Raw genomic sequence first — 20224 nt, forward strand, 5'->3', positions numbered from 1 at the left:
CAGTAACCAGTTACATACAAAGGTTCAAGGAAATTAGAAACAAGTGCTACACCCTGGTCCTGACTGACGCTCAGCTGGCCGATATCGCCTTCCAAGGTCTACTGCCGCACATTAAAGAGAAGTACGCCTCTTAGCAGTTCAAAACCTTAAGTTAGATCGTCCATCGATTGTTTGCCCAGGAGGTCCATCCTTTCGACCAGCGGAGAAACTTCCAGAAAAAAGTGGGGGAAGGGTCCGAATCGGATGAAGAAGCGGAAATCGGCCTAGCAGAATGGGTGAAAGGGAACAAGCCGATATCATGCCCATTCGGAAAGAAGGAACCAGAAGCATTCGGCTTTGATTTGACAAAGGCCGACAAAATTTTCGATTTACTTCTCCAAGAGGGGCAGATCAAGCTTTCCCCTTAACATACAATCCCATCGGCCGAGCAGCTCAAAAAGATGAAGTATTGCAAGTGGCACAATGTCACGTCCCACGACACAAACGAGTGCAAGATCTTCCGTCAGCAGATACAGTTGGCCATCGAGCAAGGCAAACTCAAGTTCGAGGTCCCGACAAAGCCGGCAAAGCCAAAGATTGATCAACATCCTTTCCCTACTAACATGGTTGATACGGGGAGGAACGCACTCCAAACCAAGGAGCTAACGTCAGAATCGGCTAAGAGGAGCGACACCGTGGACCCCAAAAATCAGGCTACGGCGAAGGATGTCAAAGGGAAAAGATGGGTTGACGACGAGGGTGAAGGATCCGAAAGATCACGTAGACCTATCACCTCCCAATTCTTACTCAACAAATATCAATGGCAGCAAGAAAGTTTGAGACACCGCGAAGAGATGATACGCCAGCATGAAGATCACTGGCGGTGCCCGTTCTTCATCCACTGCTGGGAAAATAACCTCAGGTTTCCATCAGCCGATAATTGCCCTGAGTGCAGCGGTCCATATCGTGACAATCGCCCGTTCAAGAGGTCACGTTCCAGAGATAGAGGATCATAACTGATCAGCAGAGACTGGCGCAAACAAGAGGATCGGCGCCTTTCAGTGCGTGATTGGCTGGGGGGCAGAGTTGACCGGTATGAGCGGGCAAGGAGCAGAGTTGAACGGTATGATCGGCAGGGGGGCAGGATTGACCAGCACGAGTGGCCGGGGAGCAGAGCCAACGCACATGATCGGCTAGAAGAGATGGCCGACGCCAGGGTGTCAGATGAAAACACCCTAGGGTGGGAACCAGATTGGGAACATGCAAAACCGCCGATCAAACCGGTGAACCCCAGGTGGTACCCTGATGGCTTGACAAAATCCCAAAAATGAAGAATCTAGCACCTGCGCCAATGGGAACAGCAAGAGGAAGAACAAAGGCAGACGATGGATAAGAAGGATGACAGGTCTCGAGTTTGGCGCCCCAAAAGAAACAACAATGAGGAAGGCGACAATCAGGAATCGGCGTTTGACATCAGCATGGTGTTCATCTTGCCGATGGAGTTCATGGCTCCCGCCGATCGGGACGACACGATAAGGATGGAGGAGCAAATGGCGCAACTAGCTTTGGAGCCAATGACAACCACTTTTGAGAAACCCAAAGATGAAAAATGACAACATCTCAAGGCCTTATTCCTCAAAGGACACGTCAATGGGCGACCTGTTACTAGGCTACTTGTGGATGGAAGCGCCGCAGTCAATATCATGCCATATGCCATGTTCCAGAAATTGGGCAAAAGCGACGAAGATCTGACCAAGACAGACATGATGCTCAAGGACTTCGAAAGCAACGTATCCCCTGCCCACAGAGCACTCTGCGTCGACCTCACCATCGGCAGTAAGACCCTTCCCACCACTTTCTTTATTATTAATTGCAAAGGGTCCTACAACATATTGCTCGGTTGCGATTGGATACACGCGAATTGCTGCGTCCCGTCTATGATGCACCAGTGCCTCGTACAGTGGGTCGGCGACAACATCGAGATAGTCACAACCAATTCTGCCTACAGTGTTGCTGTGGCCGATGTGCAATAGTGGAGCTGTGAGCACGTCAAGTGCATATCTGGCCGGACCTGGGATACCGACTTCTTAAAGGTGTCCGATTTTGGCCTACAGCCGATCCGAGCAGTCGGCTCTCAAGAATCGGACTAGATGGATCAGTTCGTCCGAGAAGACGGAAAGTTGGGGCACGGGTTTACGTCGGCCGATTCATTAGAGATGGTGGACTTGGATGACGGCAGCAAGCCAAGGTTGACATATATTAGTGCTAGCTTGGATCCCGAATACAAGTGTAAATTGACAAGCTTGTTAAAGGAATTTAAAGATTGTTTTGCTTGGGAATACCATGAGATGCCTGGTCTAGACCGGTCCATTGTCGAACACCGGTTGCCCATAAAACCAGGATATCAGCCATATCAGCAGCCCTGCACGATGATGCAACCCTAAAATTCTACCGGATATAAAGGCCAAGATTACAAGATTGATTGAAGTGAGATTTATTGGGCAGTGCCGTTACGCCGTGTGGATTTCTAATATTGTACCCGTTTACAAGAAAAACGGAAAGCTGCGCGTGTGCATCGACTTCAGGAACCTTAATCAGGCTATGCCGATGGACGGATACCCAATGCCGACAGCCGATGTTTTGATAGATGCCGCCGCAGGACATAAAGTCATCAGTTTCATGGATGGTAATGCTGGGTACAATCAAATATTAATGGCCGAAGAAGATATTTCGAAAACGGCTTTCAGGTGTTCGGGCCACCTCGGTTTATTCAAGTGGGTAGTGATGACCTTCGGATTAAAAAACGCCAGCACTACATATCAACGGGCTATGAATTATATTTTTCACAAGCTTATTGGTGTACTGGTGGAAATCTACATCGACGACGTCGTGGTCAAGTCAAAAGGACATCAAGAACACCTAGCCGATTTACGAGAAGTATTGGAGTGCACAAGGAAGCATGGGTTGAAAATGAACCCAAACAAGTGCGCATTCGGCGTGTCGGCGGATAATTTCTAGGATTCATGGTCTACGAACGCAGGATAGAAGTCAATCAGAAGATCATAGCCGCCATCAACAAGATTGTGGCCCCGCAAAACAAAACTGAGCTGCAGTCCCTAATCGGCAAGGTCAATTTTATCAGAAGATTGATATCCAATTTGTTCAAGCGTATTCAAGCTTTCACTCCTTTGTTGAAATGGAAACCCGATCAGGAATTCATGTGGGGAGAAGAACAGCGAAAAGCTTTGGAAGACATCAAGCAATATCTGATTTCGCCACCTGTGTTAGTCCTGCCACAGGCTGACAAACCATTCAGACTATACTTATCGGCCGATGAGCGGGTGATCAGATCGGCGCTAGTACAGGAGTTCGAAGGAAAAGAACGGGTAATATAGTATGTCAACAGAAGACTCCTGGATGCCAAAACAAGATATTCCCTAGTAGAACGGCTGTGCATGTGTCTGTATTTTTTATGTACCAAGCTCAGGCACTACCTGTTATCAGCAGAGTGCATAGTCGTTTGCAAAGATGACGTAGTAAAATACATGCTGACATTATCAATTCTGAAAGGGAGGATTGGAAAGTGGATCCTAGCTCTGTCAGAGTTTGACCTAAGGTATGATTCGGCCAAAGCCGTCAAGGGTCAAGTCATGGCCGATTTCGTGGCTCAGCATTGTGGACCAGAAGTCGCTGTCGTTGAACCAGCTCCATGGACTCTATACTTCGACAGTTCTTCGTGTGGGGCTGGGTCAGGAATCGGCATCGTTCTCATATCGCCTCGGGGGGCAAGTTATGATTTCTCTTTGCCGATAGAGGCATCCGCGACCAATAATCAGGCGGAATATAGAGCCATCTTAAAAGGTATTCAATTATTGAGAGAGATCAAAGCCGATGCGGTAGTGATTTTTGGGGATTCCATGCTCATTGTGGATCAATTAACGGGGAGATCTGAACAAAGATGATGTTTTGAGGATTTACTACAAAGATTGCCTCCAACTTTTAAAGGAATTCAAGTCCGCGGTTATTGAGCATATTCCTAGAAATTACAATGAAGAGGCCAATAGGCTTGCCCAACACGCATCCGGGTATCGGCCGATTCAAGGTGCCATGACTTTGGAACTTGCGGCCAACGATTGGCGAAAGGAGATCGCCGATTACTTGAAAGATCTGTCCAAGAAAGTGGATCAGTGAGTACATTTTCAGGCCACGAAATATGTGTTGCTTGAAGATGATTTGTTTTACCGGACGATTGATGGAGTTCTACTCAAATGCCTTGGAACGGAAGAAGCAAGGGTCCTAATGGGAGAAATTCACAAGGGCGTGTGCAGAGCTCATCAATCAGCTCACAAAATGAAGTGGATGATCAGAAACAATGGGTATTATTGGCTGACGATACTCGAAGATTGCTTTAAATATTATAAAGGTTGTCAAGATTGTTAGAAGTTTGGCAATGTGCAGCGTGCACCAGCCTCGGCTATGAATCCAATAATCAAGCCATGGCTGTTTAGAGGTTGGGGAATAGACCTCATCAGACAGATTTATCCTCCATCGAGCAAGGGACACAAGTTCATATTAGTAGCCACTGACTATTTTACCAAGTGGGTGGAGGCAGTTCCATTAAAGGCCGTGACGTTGGCCTCTATGGTTGATTTCGTGAGAGATCATATTGTTTATCGGTTCGGTATCCCTCAAACCATCACAACTGATCAGGGGACGATGTTCACTTCGGGAGAGTTTGAAGAGTTCACCGCCCATATGGGAATTAAATTGTTGAATTCTTCTCCGTATTATGCTCAAGCTAACGGTCAGGCCGAATCGTCCAATAAGGGGATAATCAAGTTGATCAAGAGGAAGATAGAGGAGCAACCCAAGAAGTGGCACGTATCCTTAACTGAATCTTTATGGGCCTACAGGATGGCCTACCACGGGGCCACTAAAATATCCCCTTATCAGTTGGTGTACGGTCACGAGGCAGTATTGCCTTGGGAATTAAGGATAGGGTCAAGGCGCACATCGCTTCAAGATCAGTTGATGGCTGATGACTATTCTCTCCTCATGAAGGGGGAGCTCGACGATTTGGCAGGTCAACAATTAAGGGCCTTGATCAGCATTGAGGAAAATAAGAAAAGGGTGGCCACGTGGTATGATAAGAAGGTCAAGGTCAAGCAATTCTCCCAAGGAGATTTGGTATGGAAGTTGGTGCTGTCGGTAGGGTCCAAAGTCCCAAATTTGGTAAATGGTCACCTACTTGGGAAGGGCCATATAGAATCGGCTGATGCGCTCCGGGAAACGCGTATATACTAGAAACTATCAAAGGAGAAGAATTCACAAGAGCCTTGAACGAAAGATATCTGAAGAGATACTACCCCAGTATATGGGTGGATGCATAACTGACGATAGGGCGCATCCAGACGACGTGGCCAACTCCTATTGGCTCGTGTTTATATAGCCGATGCAAAGATAACATCGCCTTGAGGATGAAACATTTGATTAGTCTGGCCGATTTATTATTTGGTACAAGCAATAGGATACATGGCCGACACGGTACAAGTTGCCCTTAGAACAAAAGTACCAACACATTTATTGACCATGCTTTTTCTTAATCTCCCTCTCGATCCGTCCTAATTCTATTAAGAGGCGGGTGTTCTTTTCCTCCAGATCCTCCATGGCAGCTTCGACCTCAACTTGACGAGGAAGTGGGTGGCTCCTGTCAAGAGGTGGTTGGGATGTCCCTGCCATGGCATCCTTGAGGGTGACCTGATGAGGGAGCGGATGACTCCTTTCAGTTGGTGGTTGCCTGGAGCAGTTGGTGTCCATATGATCCAGGATCTTCTGAACATCACCGGGGATATGATCTTTGAGTTCTTCGTGATGAGCCCTGATTAGATCTCTGTCCGCTTGCGATAGCGGTTCGTCGGAATGCATGACCTCGATCCCTCGTCCAGGTCAGGACTAAGGCGTCTCGGCAAAAAAGTAGCAAACAACCACCCATCGTCAGATTGATTGAAATGTCAGATGGAGGAACGAAGGAAGATTTCGTACCTGATTGACGGAGAAGGAAGAAGAGGAAGAAGACATCTCGGCACCTAGTCTGAGGGTATGGAGATCAAACCACTAGAGGAAAAGAGGACGGGCGATGTGAATACCTTTAGAAATGACACGGGGTCTCATACTTATAGAAGGAGAAGGATGTGGGGTTGGTAAGACACGTCCCATCGGAATAAAGGATCATTAAATGAAAAGGCTGCCACAGAGGATGGTCCAAGTTTGAATCTGCACGTCAACAGCAAGAGGGCATTAAATGTTTTTACAGAGCATTCAGTGTTTTTACAATTCACCCAAGGAGGGCATTAATAGCCACAATCGCTCACTGCCTAACCTGATCGGTCGAGTCTAAAGTCCTCTGGTCATCGTCAGCCGACCCAGGGACTTCTGGCATATGACGGTGGAGTTTGATTGCTTCATGGGCCAGATTTTGCCTCTCCTGCTTCAGCTCGGCGATGACAGATGGGAGGTCTTGGAGTCTCTTCTCTTCGATAGCTATGGCCTTAGTCACCTGCTCCATCTCCTTGGCAAGCTCTGCCCTTCGCCGTTTGAGGCGGTCTATGGCACCAACGATATCTGAGCGAGAGCTTTCAAGGAAGCTGATTCGTTGATGCACCTCTTGAGCTCGATGTTTGTAGGAATCTTCCTCCTCGCGAGCTTTTGCTAGTTTGGCGCGATCGGCCATGTGGCGCAAGGCCCTGAACACCGGAATCCGCATTGATTCGATGTATGCAGCAGGTGCCAGAGCCTCTTCCGCCTCTTCTGGAACTCGGCCTCTTATTTCGCTGAGAAGCTGCCGAATCGGCGAGGCGTCTTCCACTAGTCGGCTGATGTCGTCTTGGAGGAGGGTCCGTATGCTCTCAAGTTTGGCACGGACGTCATTAGGGATCGAGCTCAGTGCAACTTGGCACGAGGCAACCTCTTCATCATCAGAAAGTACAACCGCAAAGGAAAAGAGACTATTGTTGGGAGTATCTTGCTCCTGAGAAAAAATAAAAAAATAAAAATACAGATTAGCTGACGATAATAGGAAATCGGCCAATTTGGGTGTCAGGTTTCTTACCTCTTTAAAGCGGATTTCTTCTGCTTGCGCCGGTGGGGGTGCTACCCTCATCTCGGAAACTGGCGTGGCTGGTTCATTGGAGGAAGAGGATTCGACGATTATCGGCGCCGTGCTCGGGCCAGCTTCCTGGAAAAGATCAAGAAATGGATCTCTATAAGTATGAGGCAAGTGATTAAGTCTGATGACAAATAATAACTGCTATACCTCCGCGAGTCGTCCGGCCGATGGCCGATGGAAGGGCACAATTGACGTACCCAGGATAGTCTGCATCAGAAATCGGTTAGATTTTGATTAAAGATTGAGAAATTTGATTTGAACAGATTTTCTCTACCTCAGTAGGAGGGATTGTTTGTGTCCCGACCTCTGCTTGGAATGTGGCCGATTGCTGTGGAGATTGTACTGGAGCGATCTGCACAGCTTGACAGAAGGAGGAAATTAACACCGACAGGCTACTTGGAAGAAAGCGAGGTATACGAAGTTACCTGAACAGCTTCTACCAACAATGATGCAGCAGCTGCCTTGCTTCTGTAGCGGCCTGGGGATCAACTTGTTTGATAATCGGCAGGGTCGGTGCAGCCAAGGATTCAGACGATGTTACCGCCGATGGATCGGTCGATTCTATACGGGCATGCACCCGGTGACTCGTTTTCTTTGAAGAAGTCATCTTTATTTTCTATTTTGATCGGCCGGTGGTGATGTCCTCGATAGTTGGGGCCTGAAAGCCGATAAGCGGAAATGATGTATACGGGTACCGATTTTCTATCGGGCTGCCGCTTCGGCTGCGCGTTGGAGGAAGTCGACTTCCAGACTGAAAAGGAAATAAAAGTTAGTAATAAATTCATAAGTATAAAAGAAATGACATTGAAATCGGCTGGGGAGAAGGCAGTACCGCTGCATTCGGGTCGATGTTGTCAGGGTCTAGATCATTGCAATATGTTGCGGGGGATACACAGAAGAGGTGTTGTTTCCACTCTCCCTACCATAATTTAAATTGCTGATCAGCAAAAGGAGCTACCACCCAGTTGGTCAGATCAATGGTACTGGAGTCGGGCACTGAGCTGCACAGCCTATTATAATCAAGACCCTTAGTGAGTGCATCTCGAAACTTTGCGTGCCCGGCAAAGTAAACCCGAATCGGCAGCTGACTGTCCCTACAGCCGATCATCCCTACAGTAAATCGGCCGATTCGCTGATACACTTTTCGAGATAGATAGAAACTTTAGCCGATCGAAACCCTTGGAATTTAACACGTTTCTTTCCTTGTCAATCAACAGGTCAGATTGACTGACATGCCGCGCGAACCGCACCAGAACGATAACCCGAACAGGAGCTAAGCAGATTCTCCTGGGTCGTGTGTCGGACGCTGAAGATCATCGGCTGGTTTTTTAGCGCCAACAGGTAGTTAATTAGCTCATGAGGTACTAATGGCTTCTCTTTTGCAAGCTGCCGAGGGATAGATGTGTCCAATAAGTTAATTAACTCATGAAGTTTACTGCAGACTTGCTTTGCAAGCTGCGATTGGACAATTTTGTCCAGTGAGTTGAATAACTCAAAAATTCTGCAAACTTGTTATTACAAGCTGTATTTGGGTAACTTTTGCCAAGGGATCTGAATAGCTCGTTGGAGTTGTGCAGGTTTGTTATTACATGCTGCAATTTGCACAATTTAGCTAGGGAGCTGATTAGCTCATTTAGGATTACTACAAAATTGCTTCTGCAAGCCATGATAGGGTAGAAATAAGTAGTCGAATTACGACAAGAATATGACTGCTTTGTTGAGTCGTAATTCTAGAATTAGGGCCAATGGCTGATTTACGTGCATATGTAAATCTAAATTAAGGATAAAATCGATAGAGATGCTTGATATTCCATGAGTTGTCAACGTATTCACTAGAGAGATGTTGGAGCCTATACAATCCAGGTCCAGTGACCTTGGAGATGACGAACGGTCCCTCCCACAAAGAATTTAGCTTGTGCAGCGCCTTGGTGTCTTGGTTACGCTTTAGGACCATATCGCCTATATTGAATGAACATTCTTTAACGTTGCGATCATCATACTAGCAGATTCCTTCAAGGTACCTTACAGACTGGATGAGTGCTGCATAGAGAGCTTCTTGAAGGTTGTCTAAGTCTAGATGCCTTATTTCTTCTACTGCACCTTTCTCGTACTGCTCAACTGTTGGAGATTGCCACATGACATCGGCAGGTAGGACAACTTTGGATCCGTAGACCAGGAAGTAGGGCGATTGCCCTGTAGGCTTGCATGGCTGGGTACGAAGCCCCAGAGGACATTGGGAAGTTCTTTGAGCCACTTGCCTCCTTTCGTGTTTTCGATATTGTGCAACCTTTTCTTGAGAGCTTCCAGTACCATCCCATTGGCACGCTCAACCTAGCCATTAGCCCGTGAATGAGCGAAATAGACATACCAGACATCGATCCCACTATTCTCGCAGTATTCTCAGAACTCATGATTGTTGAAGTAGGAGCCAAGATCTGTGATAATGTGATTGGAGAAGCTGTAACGATGGACAATTTCATCGAGGAAGTCGAGTACTCTGTCTGCCTTTGGGCAGGTTACTGGTTTTACCTTGATCCACTTGGTAAATTTGTCAATTGCCACCAGTACTCGGTTGAATCCTCCAGGAGCCGTGGGCAGTGGACCAATCATGTCGAGCCCCCAACATGCGAAGGGCCAAGAAAGTGGTATAGTGATCAACTTGTAGGTAGGGACGTGCTGTTGCTTGGTGAAGAATTGACACCCTTGGCATCAACAGACTAGTTTCTCGGCATCAGCGAGAGCTGTAGGCCAATAGAACCCTGATCTGAAAGCTTTACCCACGATTGTGCATGAGGATGTGTGGTAGGCGCAAATGCCTTTGTGGATCTCCTCTAGTATGTCCTTGCCGTCTTTCCGTGAGATGCATTTCATGAGTACTCCTAACGATGCACCTGTTTTGTAAAGCTTGTCTCCGACTAGAACATAGTTCTTGCTACGTCGTAAGGCTTGCTCTGCTTCTTTCTTGTCTGAGGGTAACTTTGTGCTCTTTGATGTAGTTGATGAAGGGGAATCTTCAGTCTACATCGATCATCATGACCTCCTGATCTGGTGTGGTAGGACCTTGATCAATGGTTGTTGATGGTGCCACCTCCGTTATGGTTGGCTTGTGTAGCTCATGGATGAAAACCCCTGCTGGAACTTGAGCATGAGTAGCTGCAAGCTTGAATAGGACGTCCGCAGCAAAATTGTTGGCGCAAACTACATGGTGGAACTCTAAACCAGGGAATTTGTTCTCTACCTTGCGTCCTTCTAGGCCATACGCATTCATGTTTCCCTTATGGCGATCCCACTCGTCGTTGACTTGATTGATCACCACCAGTGAGTCGCTGTAGACCCGCAATCGCTTTATTCCTAGCGAGACTACAAGATGGAGCCCATGTGTCGTTGTCAAGAGTAGCGGATCAAGACAACGGCAAGTAAATTTGTTTTATGCGCGTAAGGCTCGGATGGTTGCGTGAGAGGACACGGGATTAGACTGGTTCAGGCAGGAATAGCCCAACGTCCAGTGTGAGGAGCTGCTCGTGTTACTCACGCGGGGTCTGTACTAGGGGTTACAGATGGGCGAGAGAGGGAGCTGGTCCCAAGTCTCTTGGGTGTGCACTGATGCTCATGAGGAGAGGGTGTGAGTTCGGTTGGCTTCCGAGTCCTTCCTGTCTCGGGCCCATTGGCCCTCCTTTTATAGCGCAAATGGGGACACAGGAGTTATAGGTGAGCCAGGCCTCAGGAGAAGTAAAAGAGATAAGCGTATAAGACAAAGCAGAGCACAGGTGGAAGGACCTAGTCCCCGGGGTCGCCGCCTTCCCTTCCGGCCTCCATCTCCATCAGCGTGGCCGCCGGGGGAGGGCGGCTGTCGTCGGATCCTATCGACGATCCTCTGGTCGCTCGTCGCTGCCGTGTGTGGGAGATGCGTGTGTCGTCCGACCGTTGTGGCCAAGCATGATGATGATGTCCGGCCGCTGTCACTGTGCACGTCGTGGGGGACAGCCGACTTCTGTAGTCCTGCGTGCTGACCGGGAGGCGCGGCCGTCATGTCTTTGTTGCCGGACTGAGCGCAGAACCGGGCGGCGCTCCCTCTAGTGCCGGGGGCCACGAGTAATGAGTGCCCTATAGCAAACAGGGGAGGCCGTGGACTAGGACGGTGCCGCTGTAGCCTGTGCGGTCGTGGCTACAGTGTTCTGCTCGAATACTGTGGCGAGTCACGTCGAGGAGCGTGGGGGCCTTTCGGCGTGCCAAAGCCGCGGTGCATTTATGGCAAGATTGGTGAGGGCCCATGAGATCTGCGCCCTCGTCCGCTGGTCTGCACCCGAGGTGGATCCTTGCCTTGTGGGCCCGGATGCGCCTGACCCCCTGCGCCTGGGATCGGGGGAGGTGGAGCCTTATGACGAGGTGTCGGGCGTATCCGACCATAGGACCGTGGGTCGGGCGAGGCGGAGTCTTGCGGCGAGGGGTCGGGCATGTCCGACCCTGGGACCATGGGTTGGGCGAGGCGAAGTGGGATACTCCCTGCCCATGCCAGGTTGACAGGATGCTGCAGGTGGGCCCGGGTGCTTATGTTCTGTTTTTAGAGTCATAAGGAGGTCGTTAATATTTGCCCCCAACAGTAGCCCCCGAGCTTTTGGTGGAGCAAAGGGTGCTCCTCTTGAGGCTGCATTCATAGTCCGTCGGGAATCCTTGCTTGTCCTGAAACTTGCATTTGATCAGGGAGGAAAAGTTTCGCTCGTTCGGCTTGGCCGGGGAGTTTGGTTAGGCAGGGTGTCCTGGGGATGGCTCGGCGCGGGAAGATTCCTTATCATTTCGCTGACCTCTCCTGCTCCAAGATTCCAAATCACGACCAGCGTGGTCGTTGGTTGCGATGCTAGCCCCCGAGCTCCCGCGCGTTGCAGGAGACCGATCGGGAGCCTAGATCAACTTTTGTTCGTTGCCCCTCAAGCGTCCGTTCGCTGGGATGGAGGGGGTGATCCATGCCACGCTATCCTCACCGAATGAACCATGGTGCTCGTTGAGCTGCGAACGGGTCAGTTCGAGTGAAGTCCCAGTCCCTGTTCAAGGGGGTCCGGCCCGGGCCAAGCTGGTGGCGTACCCCAGGTTCTGGCTGTCCAGTTCATATAGTTCTCGAGTCCGTTCGATTGGATTCGGGGGCTCGTTACCTTTCTTCAGGGAAAAACCATGAACTTTGATGCCAGTCCGGACTCGAACGTGAGGTCAGGACGCCCTTGGCTTTCGCTCGCCTGGGTGATGGCCACTAGCGGATCCGTCCCTTCTCACCCCTTGCTCGGGGGCGTCCTGGGGCGACTGTCGAACCTGTGGTGGGCCAGCCTTCGAACCCCTTGACCGTAATGGGCCGTAGGAGCGTTTTCAGCTCCGTATCCCATTTTACCTATTGGTGGGCCCGAGCCATACGTGGAGGATGTCATGCGCGTGCGCTTCCTGGGAGGCGAAGTAGCAGAGAGTACCAGGCCTGCGAGATGAGGGAAGTGGAGACGTTCCATGCAGCAGATCGTGCGCATGGTTTCCCAAAAAGGTGGGGGTGACGGGGCATACCTGGTGTCGCAATAACTGCAATGGGACCGCCCCTTTCGCTTCCCGCGCGCCCCCCTATAAGAAGAGGGAGTCCGTTCTCAAGCCTTTTAACCTTCTCGCACACCTTTCACCTTCCTTTGCTCAGCGCAGCAGCTTTCTTCACCTTGCACCATCGAGCCTTCCATACCCTTAGCGATGGAGTCCTGGATGCGCTCGAGCTTCGGCACCTCGCGCGCTGACGGCCTCATGAAGAAGGGCCTCCTTTGCAAAAGGACCACGAGGGATGAGTGGCAGCTGCCTGGGAGGGAAGATGCGCCGCATCCGGACGGCGGCTACGTCATCTCGTTCACGCACTTCCATGAGAGGGGGTTCACGGCTCCGCCGAGCCTCTTCTTCCATGGGTTGCTGCACTACTACGGGCTCTAGCTGCAGCATCTCAATCCCAATGGGATCCAGCATATCGCGACATTCGTCGCGCTGTGCGAGGGGTACATGGGAATTGAGCACAACTTCTCCGTCTGGAAGTACTTCTTCATGGTCAGCATGTATCAGAGGACCGAGAAGAGGGGGACCTAGACGCGGACAATTCCGGTGCCGATGGGGTGCGCTGGCATCCACCTTCGCCAAAACCGCACCAAAGAATACATGGTGATGAAGACCGCGGCGTCCCACAAGGGGTGGCACCAACAGTGGTTCTATGTGAAAACTACTTTGAGTCCCCCTTGCCGGAGTTTACCGGCCGCATCATTGAGGCGACGCCGAACCAATGGTCATACGGTCCAGTCGAGAAGGAGAATAAGCGGATCGCCAGTCTGGTTTAGGCCATCGAACATCTGAAGGAAAAGGGCCTGATCGGGGCCGGAGTTATCGGGGCATACCACGCTCGGAGGGTGTCTCCGCTGATGCTCCGAGCTCACTCACTCAACCACATGGTTCCCGGTATGCCGACCGAGGGCACCGTCCTTGCGACGGGCGTACTTGCCGACACCGAGGTCGAACAGCGTGTCCGGGAGGTGCTGGAGGACAAGGACGCCGTTTACTCGGTGCTTGGTCACCCTCCGATGCGCCCGGATGAGGATTTCATCCAGCTGGTGAGGATTTCGCACTCTCATTCTTCTTGCCTGCATTTCTTGGTTTATCGCTCTGACACGGGGTCCTTGTATCTACAGGGCAATATGACCCGAGTCGTGGCCTCACACCCGCCGGTGGCCAAGGACACAGAGCGGCGGCGGCAGAACCGCCTCCTCATCGAGAAGCAGAAAAAGAGAAAATACAAAGAGACGGCGAGGAAGAGGAAGAGGGCCGCCAAGGAGCTCCAATGGCGGTGACAGGGCACGGTCGTGTCGGACGATGATGATGACGATGATGAGGACGAGGAGGAAGAGACCGAGGATGAGGAAGAGGAGGAGTATGTTCTGGCCCCCCGGCTGGGTGCGCTCGTCATCCGGGAGCAGCACCCTCAACTAGCCATGGGGGACGGGTGGAGCGGACCACCGGCCCAGGGTCTGACGTCGCGGGGCTCTGTGGCCACGCCCCAGGGGCTGGCAAGGGACGCCCCCCGGGGGTCGACGGAGCCGACCCTCGACCCTCTGCCTGCATCACACGAGCAGAGGAGTAGCGGCAAGCGTTCACTGCCGGATGTTCCGGGGTCGGCGTCGAGCTCAGAGGCGAAGCGCGCTCATTGTCCTTGCGCTGGGGGAAGGTAAGTGGAAAGTCCTCATGTACCTTATTCCTTTCCTGGCATCGAGCCGTTTTTGATGAAGTTGTCATTGTTTCACAGTGCCACTCCTCGGGACTTCGTCCCACCACTGGCGCCGAAGAAGGTGCTCTAGGTGTCGACCGCCTCCGCGGGGCGGACTGTGACTCCGCCGGCGGTGAGCGGCGGTGTCGTTGGAGAGGCCGCAGGGCTTCCTGCAGAGACGGCCTCTGCAGCAGCGACCATAGGAAGGGTGCCGCAATCAGGCACGGGACAGGGGCCGACCCCTGTTCCGCCTTCTGCCTCTGCAGTCGTTCCTGCGGGATAAGATGTTGCCCCTAGGGTTCCTCCACCCGGCGAGGTGATAAACCTTGACGACAAGGCAGAGGAAGAACCGGCGGGAGCGGCGACGACGTTGGTGGAGATGGCGTTGGCGGTGGAGATGGGGGCGCTTGCCCCAGTGGCCGCGACAAAGACGACGGCGGCGGCGGCGTCGGAGATGGGGGCGCCCGCCCCGACGGCCGCGATGGAGTCGGCGGTGGCGGCGGAGACACCAGGGGCGACAACGGTTGCGGCGACGGCGACAGAGATAGCGGCGCGTGCGTCGACGTCGGTGACGGGGCCGGTGGCATCAGGGGTGGTAGTGCCTGCCCCGGCAGCGACGTCGGGGATAGCGGCGTCGGGGTTGACCGGAAAGGCCTCTTGTGCCCCGGCAGCGACATTTGGGACGGTAGCGTCGGGGTTGGCCGGAATGGCCTCCCGTGCCCTTGTCCCGGTTGGTCTCGACCCCAATGCGTGGGGTGGGCTGACCTTGCGCTGGAGGTCCCGTGAGGACCCGCAGAAGTCCCACTTCGTGCTGGACAATGTCGAGGAGCGGAGCAGGTGGCAGGCGGTGCAGGGCGGGCTTGCAAATGTCCGCGCCGCCCTGTCTTCTGCAATGGGGGAGCTGGACGATGTTGTCGTCCCCGGTGGTCAGGTATGGTGTTCTCCTTGGTGGTTATTTTCCTCTTATTTCTTCGTCCCTCCTTTCTCCCGAGAGATCTTGAACGTAAATCGTTTCGCATGCCCTTTAGGAATGCAGTCGGGGGAAGTCTGAGTTCCTCCGATGCGAGCGGGGGCTCTGGGAGCGCTTCTCCACGGAAAGGCGACGGACCGGGGAGCTAACCGGACAGCTCGCCGCCACCCAGCAGATCGTTGCTGACTTGCGAGCGCGCGAGCAGGAGGCGTGGGAGGGCGCGCGGCAGGTTGAGGATAAGTTCCAGGCCGTCATCGAGAAGGCTCGCCTTGATGCTGAGGAGTTCCAGGCCGTTGCCGAGAAGGCCCGCCGTGATGCCGAGGAGCTCGCACAGTTAAAGAAGGATCATGAGGCCCTTCAGAAAACCGTTGAGCATATCCGGCATGAGCGGCATGCGGCTTGGAAGGAGTGCGACTTCGAGGCAAGCCGGAAGGCTGAGACCGAGAAGATGGCATCCGACCTTGGGGAGGAGGTCAGTCGGCTCCATGTGCAGGTGCAGGGGCTTCAGACCACCGTGTCCTAAGGGGTGGACCGGGAACGTCAGCTAAGAGCCCGGTTCGAAGGTAAGGCTTCCGCTGTCCTCTTGCTTGCCGCATTGTGCCGGTTTTTGACTTGGCGGACCTTTCTGGATAGGCCTTGAAGACAACCTCACCCAGCTGAGAGACGTCGTTGATGCGGAGCGCATTGAGCACTCCAACCTACGGGACATGGTCCGCATCGTCTGCGACGACCTCAGCATGGTCTAGGGGGAGGGGACTGCTCATTGGTGGCTTGTGTCCTTGGGGCGTACCGGTGAGCCCATGAGATCGCTCAGGAGGCGCTCCACGTCGGCGTGAGGCGGGCTTTTGGCGTCTTTGGCTCCCACTACTCCGGCATCAACTTTGCCACGATGAGTGGGGGATACGCCTCCGGCTTCTCTGAGGCCGAGCTGGACGAGATCGACGCGTCGGTGCTCAATCCAGCGGAGGCCTTGGTAAAGCTTCTGTAGGATGAGGCCCTCCCGCCGGAGGACCCGGGGATGAGTTAGCTGTATCGGGCCCAGACGCCTAAGAATGTGTAAATATGTTAATTAACTTTGAACATGCTTCTGTGATGGCCGCGGAGGCCTTTCTGTAATTTGTCAAAAAAAAGTTTTCGATCCTCTTTCTATTTTTTGGGTTTGGAAAGATTAGAGCGCGGGTCGGACGTGTCAGGAAGCGCCGATGAGCGAAGGCACCGTAGCCGTTGGGGCATAAGTTTCTCGCGGTCCGATCAGTCTTGCCTGAGCATCGTTCGCGCACTCTTTTCTTTCCATGCCCAAACGTTTAGGAAAAGGGTCGGTTTGGAAAAAATGGTGTTTTGAGAAGACGCTAAGGGACTTGGGCCGGAGCCCCTGATAGCCTCCGAGAGATATGCAACCCTGGGGCAGAGCTAGGGTCAGATATCCCTAAGCTTGGGTTGGAACTTTAGCGAAAGAACCTAAAAAACGGCCCCTTTTTCACAAACTAAAAGATAATAGAAGTATGTATGTAAAAACATGGAAACAATAGCTATGGGTAGAAACATCTTAGCTGCTTGATGTTCCAAGTGTTGGTGAAGATCTGCCCGTCGGGGGTCGCCAGCTTGTACGTGCCCGGCCGTAGTACTTGCGCGACGGTGAAAGGACCTTCCCACGGAGGGGTCAGCTTGTGCCGACCTCTATTGTCCTGGACGAGGCGGAGCACCAGGTCGCTGACGTTGAAGGCTTGGCCCCGTGCCTTACGACTGTGATACCGTCGCAAAGCTTGCTGGTACTTGGCCGAGTGTAGCAGGGCCACGTCGCGTGCTTCATCGAGTTGGTCTTGCGTGTCCTCGAGAGATGCTTGGTTCCCTAGTTTGTTGTACGCCCCGACCCTCAGCGACCCGTACTCCAAGTCGGTGGGGAGGATTGCCTCAGACCCATAGACCATGAAGAACGGGGTGAAGCCGGTTGCCCTACTGGGGGTCGTCCTCAGACTCCATAAGACAGCGGGGAAATCTGCGACCCATCGGTCGCCAAACTTGTTGAGGCGGCTGAAGATCCGCAGCTTGAGACCCTTGAGTATCATGCCGTTGGCCCGCTCAACCTGTCCGTTCATGCGGGGGTGCGCTACGGCTGACCAGTCCACTCGGATGTGGTGGTCCTCGTAGAACCTGAGGAACTTCTTCCCGGTGAACTGCGTGCCGTTGTCCGTGATGATGGAGTTGGGGACTTCGAAGCGATGGATGATGTCGGTGAAGAATTGTACCGCCTGCTCGGACTTGATCTGCGCAACCGGTCGTGCCCCGATCCACTTTGAGAACTTGTCGATGATGACGAGCAGGTGGGTGAAGCCCCCGGGCACCTTCTTGAAGGGCCCAATGAGCCGCGCTCTGTCTTGTCTATCAGGAGCGACTCGCAGATGAGGTAGTCAAGGTATGGGACTCTCCAGTCAGGCGGGGGGTCGGGCCCCTCTGCTGGGTTCGTGTCGGTCTCCATGACCTTAGGGTCAGAGGGATCGGCCTCTGAGTCCAAGATAGGTGGCGTGTTGCCGACCTCTCCCGGGTCGGCTCCCGAGTCCGGGACAAGTGGCGCGTTGCCGACCCCTCCCGGCTTCTTGTAACGGATTGAAGGCTTGTATTGGTCGCTGATGAAGACGCCGTCGGGAACGGACTTTTGACCGGACGCTGCCTTCGCCAGCTCATCAGCTGCCTCATTGAAACGTCTTGTGACGTGGTTGAGTTCCAGACCGTCGAACTTGTCTTCGAGCTTGCGGACTTCATTGCAGTACGCTGCCATCTTGGGGTCCTGGCAGCTCTACTCCTTCATGACTTGCTCGACTACTAGCTGAGAGTCGCCCCGGATGTCCAGCGTTGGATGCCCAGTTTGATGGCGATGCGAAGCCCGTTGAGGAGAGCCTCGTACTCAGCGACATTATTAGATACGGGAAAGTGGAGGCAGATCATGTACCTCATGTGCACGCCGAGGGGAGAGACAAAGACCAGACCTGCTCTGGCATGAGCTTTCATCAGCGACCCATCGAAGTACATCGTCCAGTACTCTTGCTTCTCTGGCGTTGATGGCGTCTGGATCTCTGTCCACTCTACGACAAAGTCGGTGAGTACCTGGGACTTGATGGCTGTCCGGGAGGCATAGGTGATGCCCTGGTCCATGAGCTCGAGCGTCACTTTGCGATCTGTCCTGTGGTGTCCTAATTCCGGATCACTTCGTCGAGGGGGAACGATGAGACCACCGTCACCGGGTGGGAGGTGAAGTAGTGGCACAACTTCCTCTTTGTGATGAGGACCGCGTAGATGAGCTTCTGGATCTGAGGGTAGCGGGCCTTGGACTCGGACAAGACCTCGCTGACGAAGTACACCGGGCAATGCACCTTGAAGGCGTGCCCCTCCTCCACTCGCTCCACTACTAGAGCTGCGCTAACCACCTGGGTGGTCGCCGCCATGTAGAGTAGGAGCGGCTCCCCGTCGGTTGGCGGGACAAGGATTGGGGCCTTCGTCAGGAGGTGCTTGAGCCGGTCAAGTGCCTCTTGGGCCTCGGTGGTCCACACAAAGCGGTCGGTCTTCTTCAGGAGTTGGTAGAGAGGGAGTCCTCATTCGCCGAGGCGTGAGATGAAGCGGCTCAGGGCCGCAAGGCATCCCGTGACACGCTGTACTCCCTTCAGGTTTCGGATTGGCCCCATGTCATTGATGGCCGATATCTTCTCCGGGTTGGCTTCGATGCCGCACATGGAGACGATGAAGCCGAGCAGCATGCCCCTCGGGACCCCAAAAACGCACTTTTCAGGATTGAGTTTGATGCGCTTGTCTCTCAGCCTCTCGAAGGCTAGTTCAAGGTCGAGGATGAGCTGGTCACCCTTCTTGGACTTGACCACGACGTCGTCTATGTAGGCCTCAATGGTTCGCTTGATGAGGTCCTCGAAACACTTAAGCATGCATCGCTGGAAAGTAGCCTCCGCGTTTTTGAGGCCGAATGGCATCTTGACGTAGCAATAGGGGCTGAAAGGGGTGATGAAAGAGGTCACGAGCTGGTCGGACTCTTTCATCACGATTTGGTGGTAGCCAAAATACGCGTCAAGGAAGCTAAGGGTTTCGCACCCCGCGGTGGAGTCGACTATCTAATCTATGCGCGGCAAAGGAAACGGATCCTTTGGGAATGCTTTGTTGAGACCCGTATAGTCAACACACATTCTCCATTTCCCATTCTTTTTTCGTACAAGAACAGGATTGGCTAACCACTTGGGGTGGTGCACTTCCTTGATGAACCCAGCCGCCAAAAGCTTCTGGAGCTCCTCACCGATGGCCTTACACCTCTCCTCGTCGAAGCGGCACAAGCCTTGCCTCACCGGTTTGGAGCTGGCCTTGATGTTTAAGGAGTGCTCGGCGACTTCCCTCGGAATGCCTGGCATGTCCGAGGGTTTCCACGTGAAAACGTCACTATTCGCGCGGAGAAAGTCGACGAGCACGCTTTCCTATTTGGAAGATAGGGTCGCGCCTATCCGCACGGTCCTGCCGTCGGACCTGCTGGGTTGAGGGGGATCTCCTTGACGCCTTCGGTGGCCTCGAAGGAGGTGGTGGATTTCTTGGAGTCGGGCGCGTCCTCGGCGCTCTCCGCGAGCCGGACCGCGGGGTCCTCCGTGCAGGTGATGGCTGCGGCGTACTCGCAGCACTATACGTCGCACTCGTACGCCTTATGGAAAGACGTGCTGACGGTGATGACCCCATTGGGCCCCGGCAGCTTGAGCTTGAGGTAGGTGTAGTTGGGGATGGCCATGAACTTGGCGTAGCATGGCTGCCCCAAGATGGCGTGATAGGTCCCGTGGAAGCCCACCACCTCGAAGGTGAGGGTCTCCTT

General features: G+C 53.0%; 1 protein-coding gene across 1 annotated transcript; it reads right to left on the bottom strand.

Annotated features, from left to right (window-relative positions):
* Positions 1-16852: 16852 nt before the first annotated feature.
* On the bottom strand, positions 16853-18151 carry LOC101763120. The gene is made up of 2 exons (XM_004966959.1): positions 17718-18151; positions 16853-16859 (listed from the first exon to the last, which is right to left on the bottom strand). The coding sequence occupies exons 1-2, from the start codon at positions 18149-18151 to the stop codon at positions 16853-16855; spliced, it is 441 nt and encodes a 146-aa protein (XP_004967016.1).
* Between the last annotated feature and the right edge of the window lie 2073 nt (positions 18152-20224).

This window comes from Setaria italica, chromosome IV, assembly GCF_000263155.2.
Source record: "Setaria italica strain Yugu1 chromosome IV, Setaria_italica_v2.0, whole genome shotgun sequence".
Taxonomy (NCBI): domain Eukaryota; kingdom Viridiplantae; phylum Streptophyta; class Magnoliopsida; order Poales; family Poaceae; genus Setaria; species Setaria italica.

What these genes read in the sequence shown, in the direction of transcription:
- LOC101763120 (XM_004966959.1), bottom strand. Translation starts at nt 18,151, where the DNA reads ATGGCAGCGTACTGCAATGAAGTCCGCAAGCTCGAAGACAAGTTCGAC.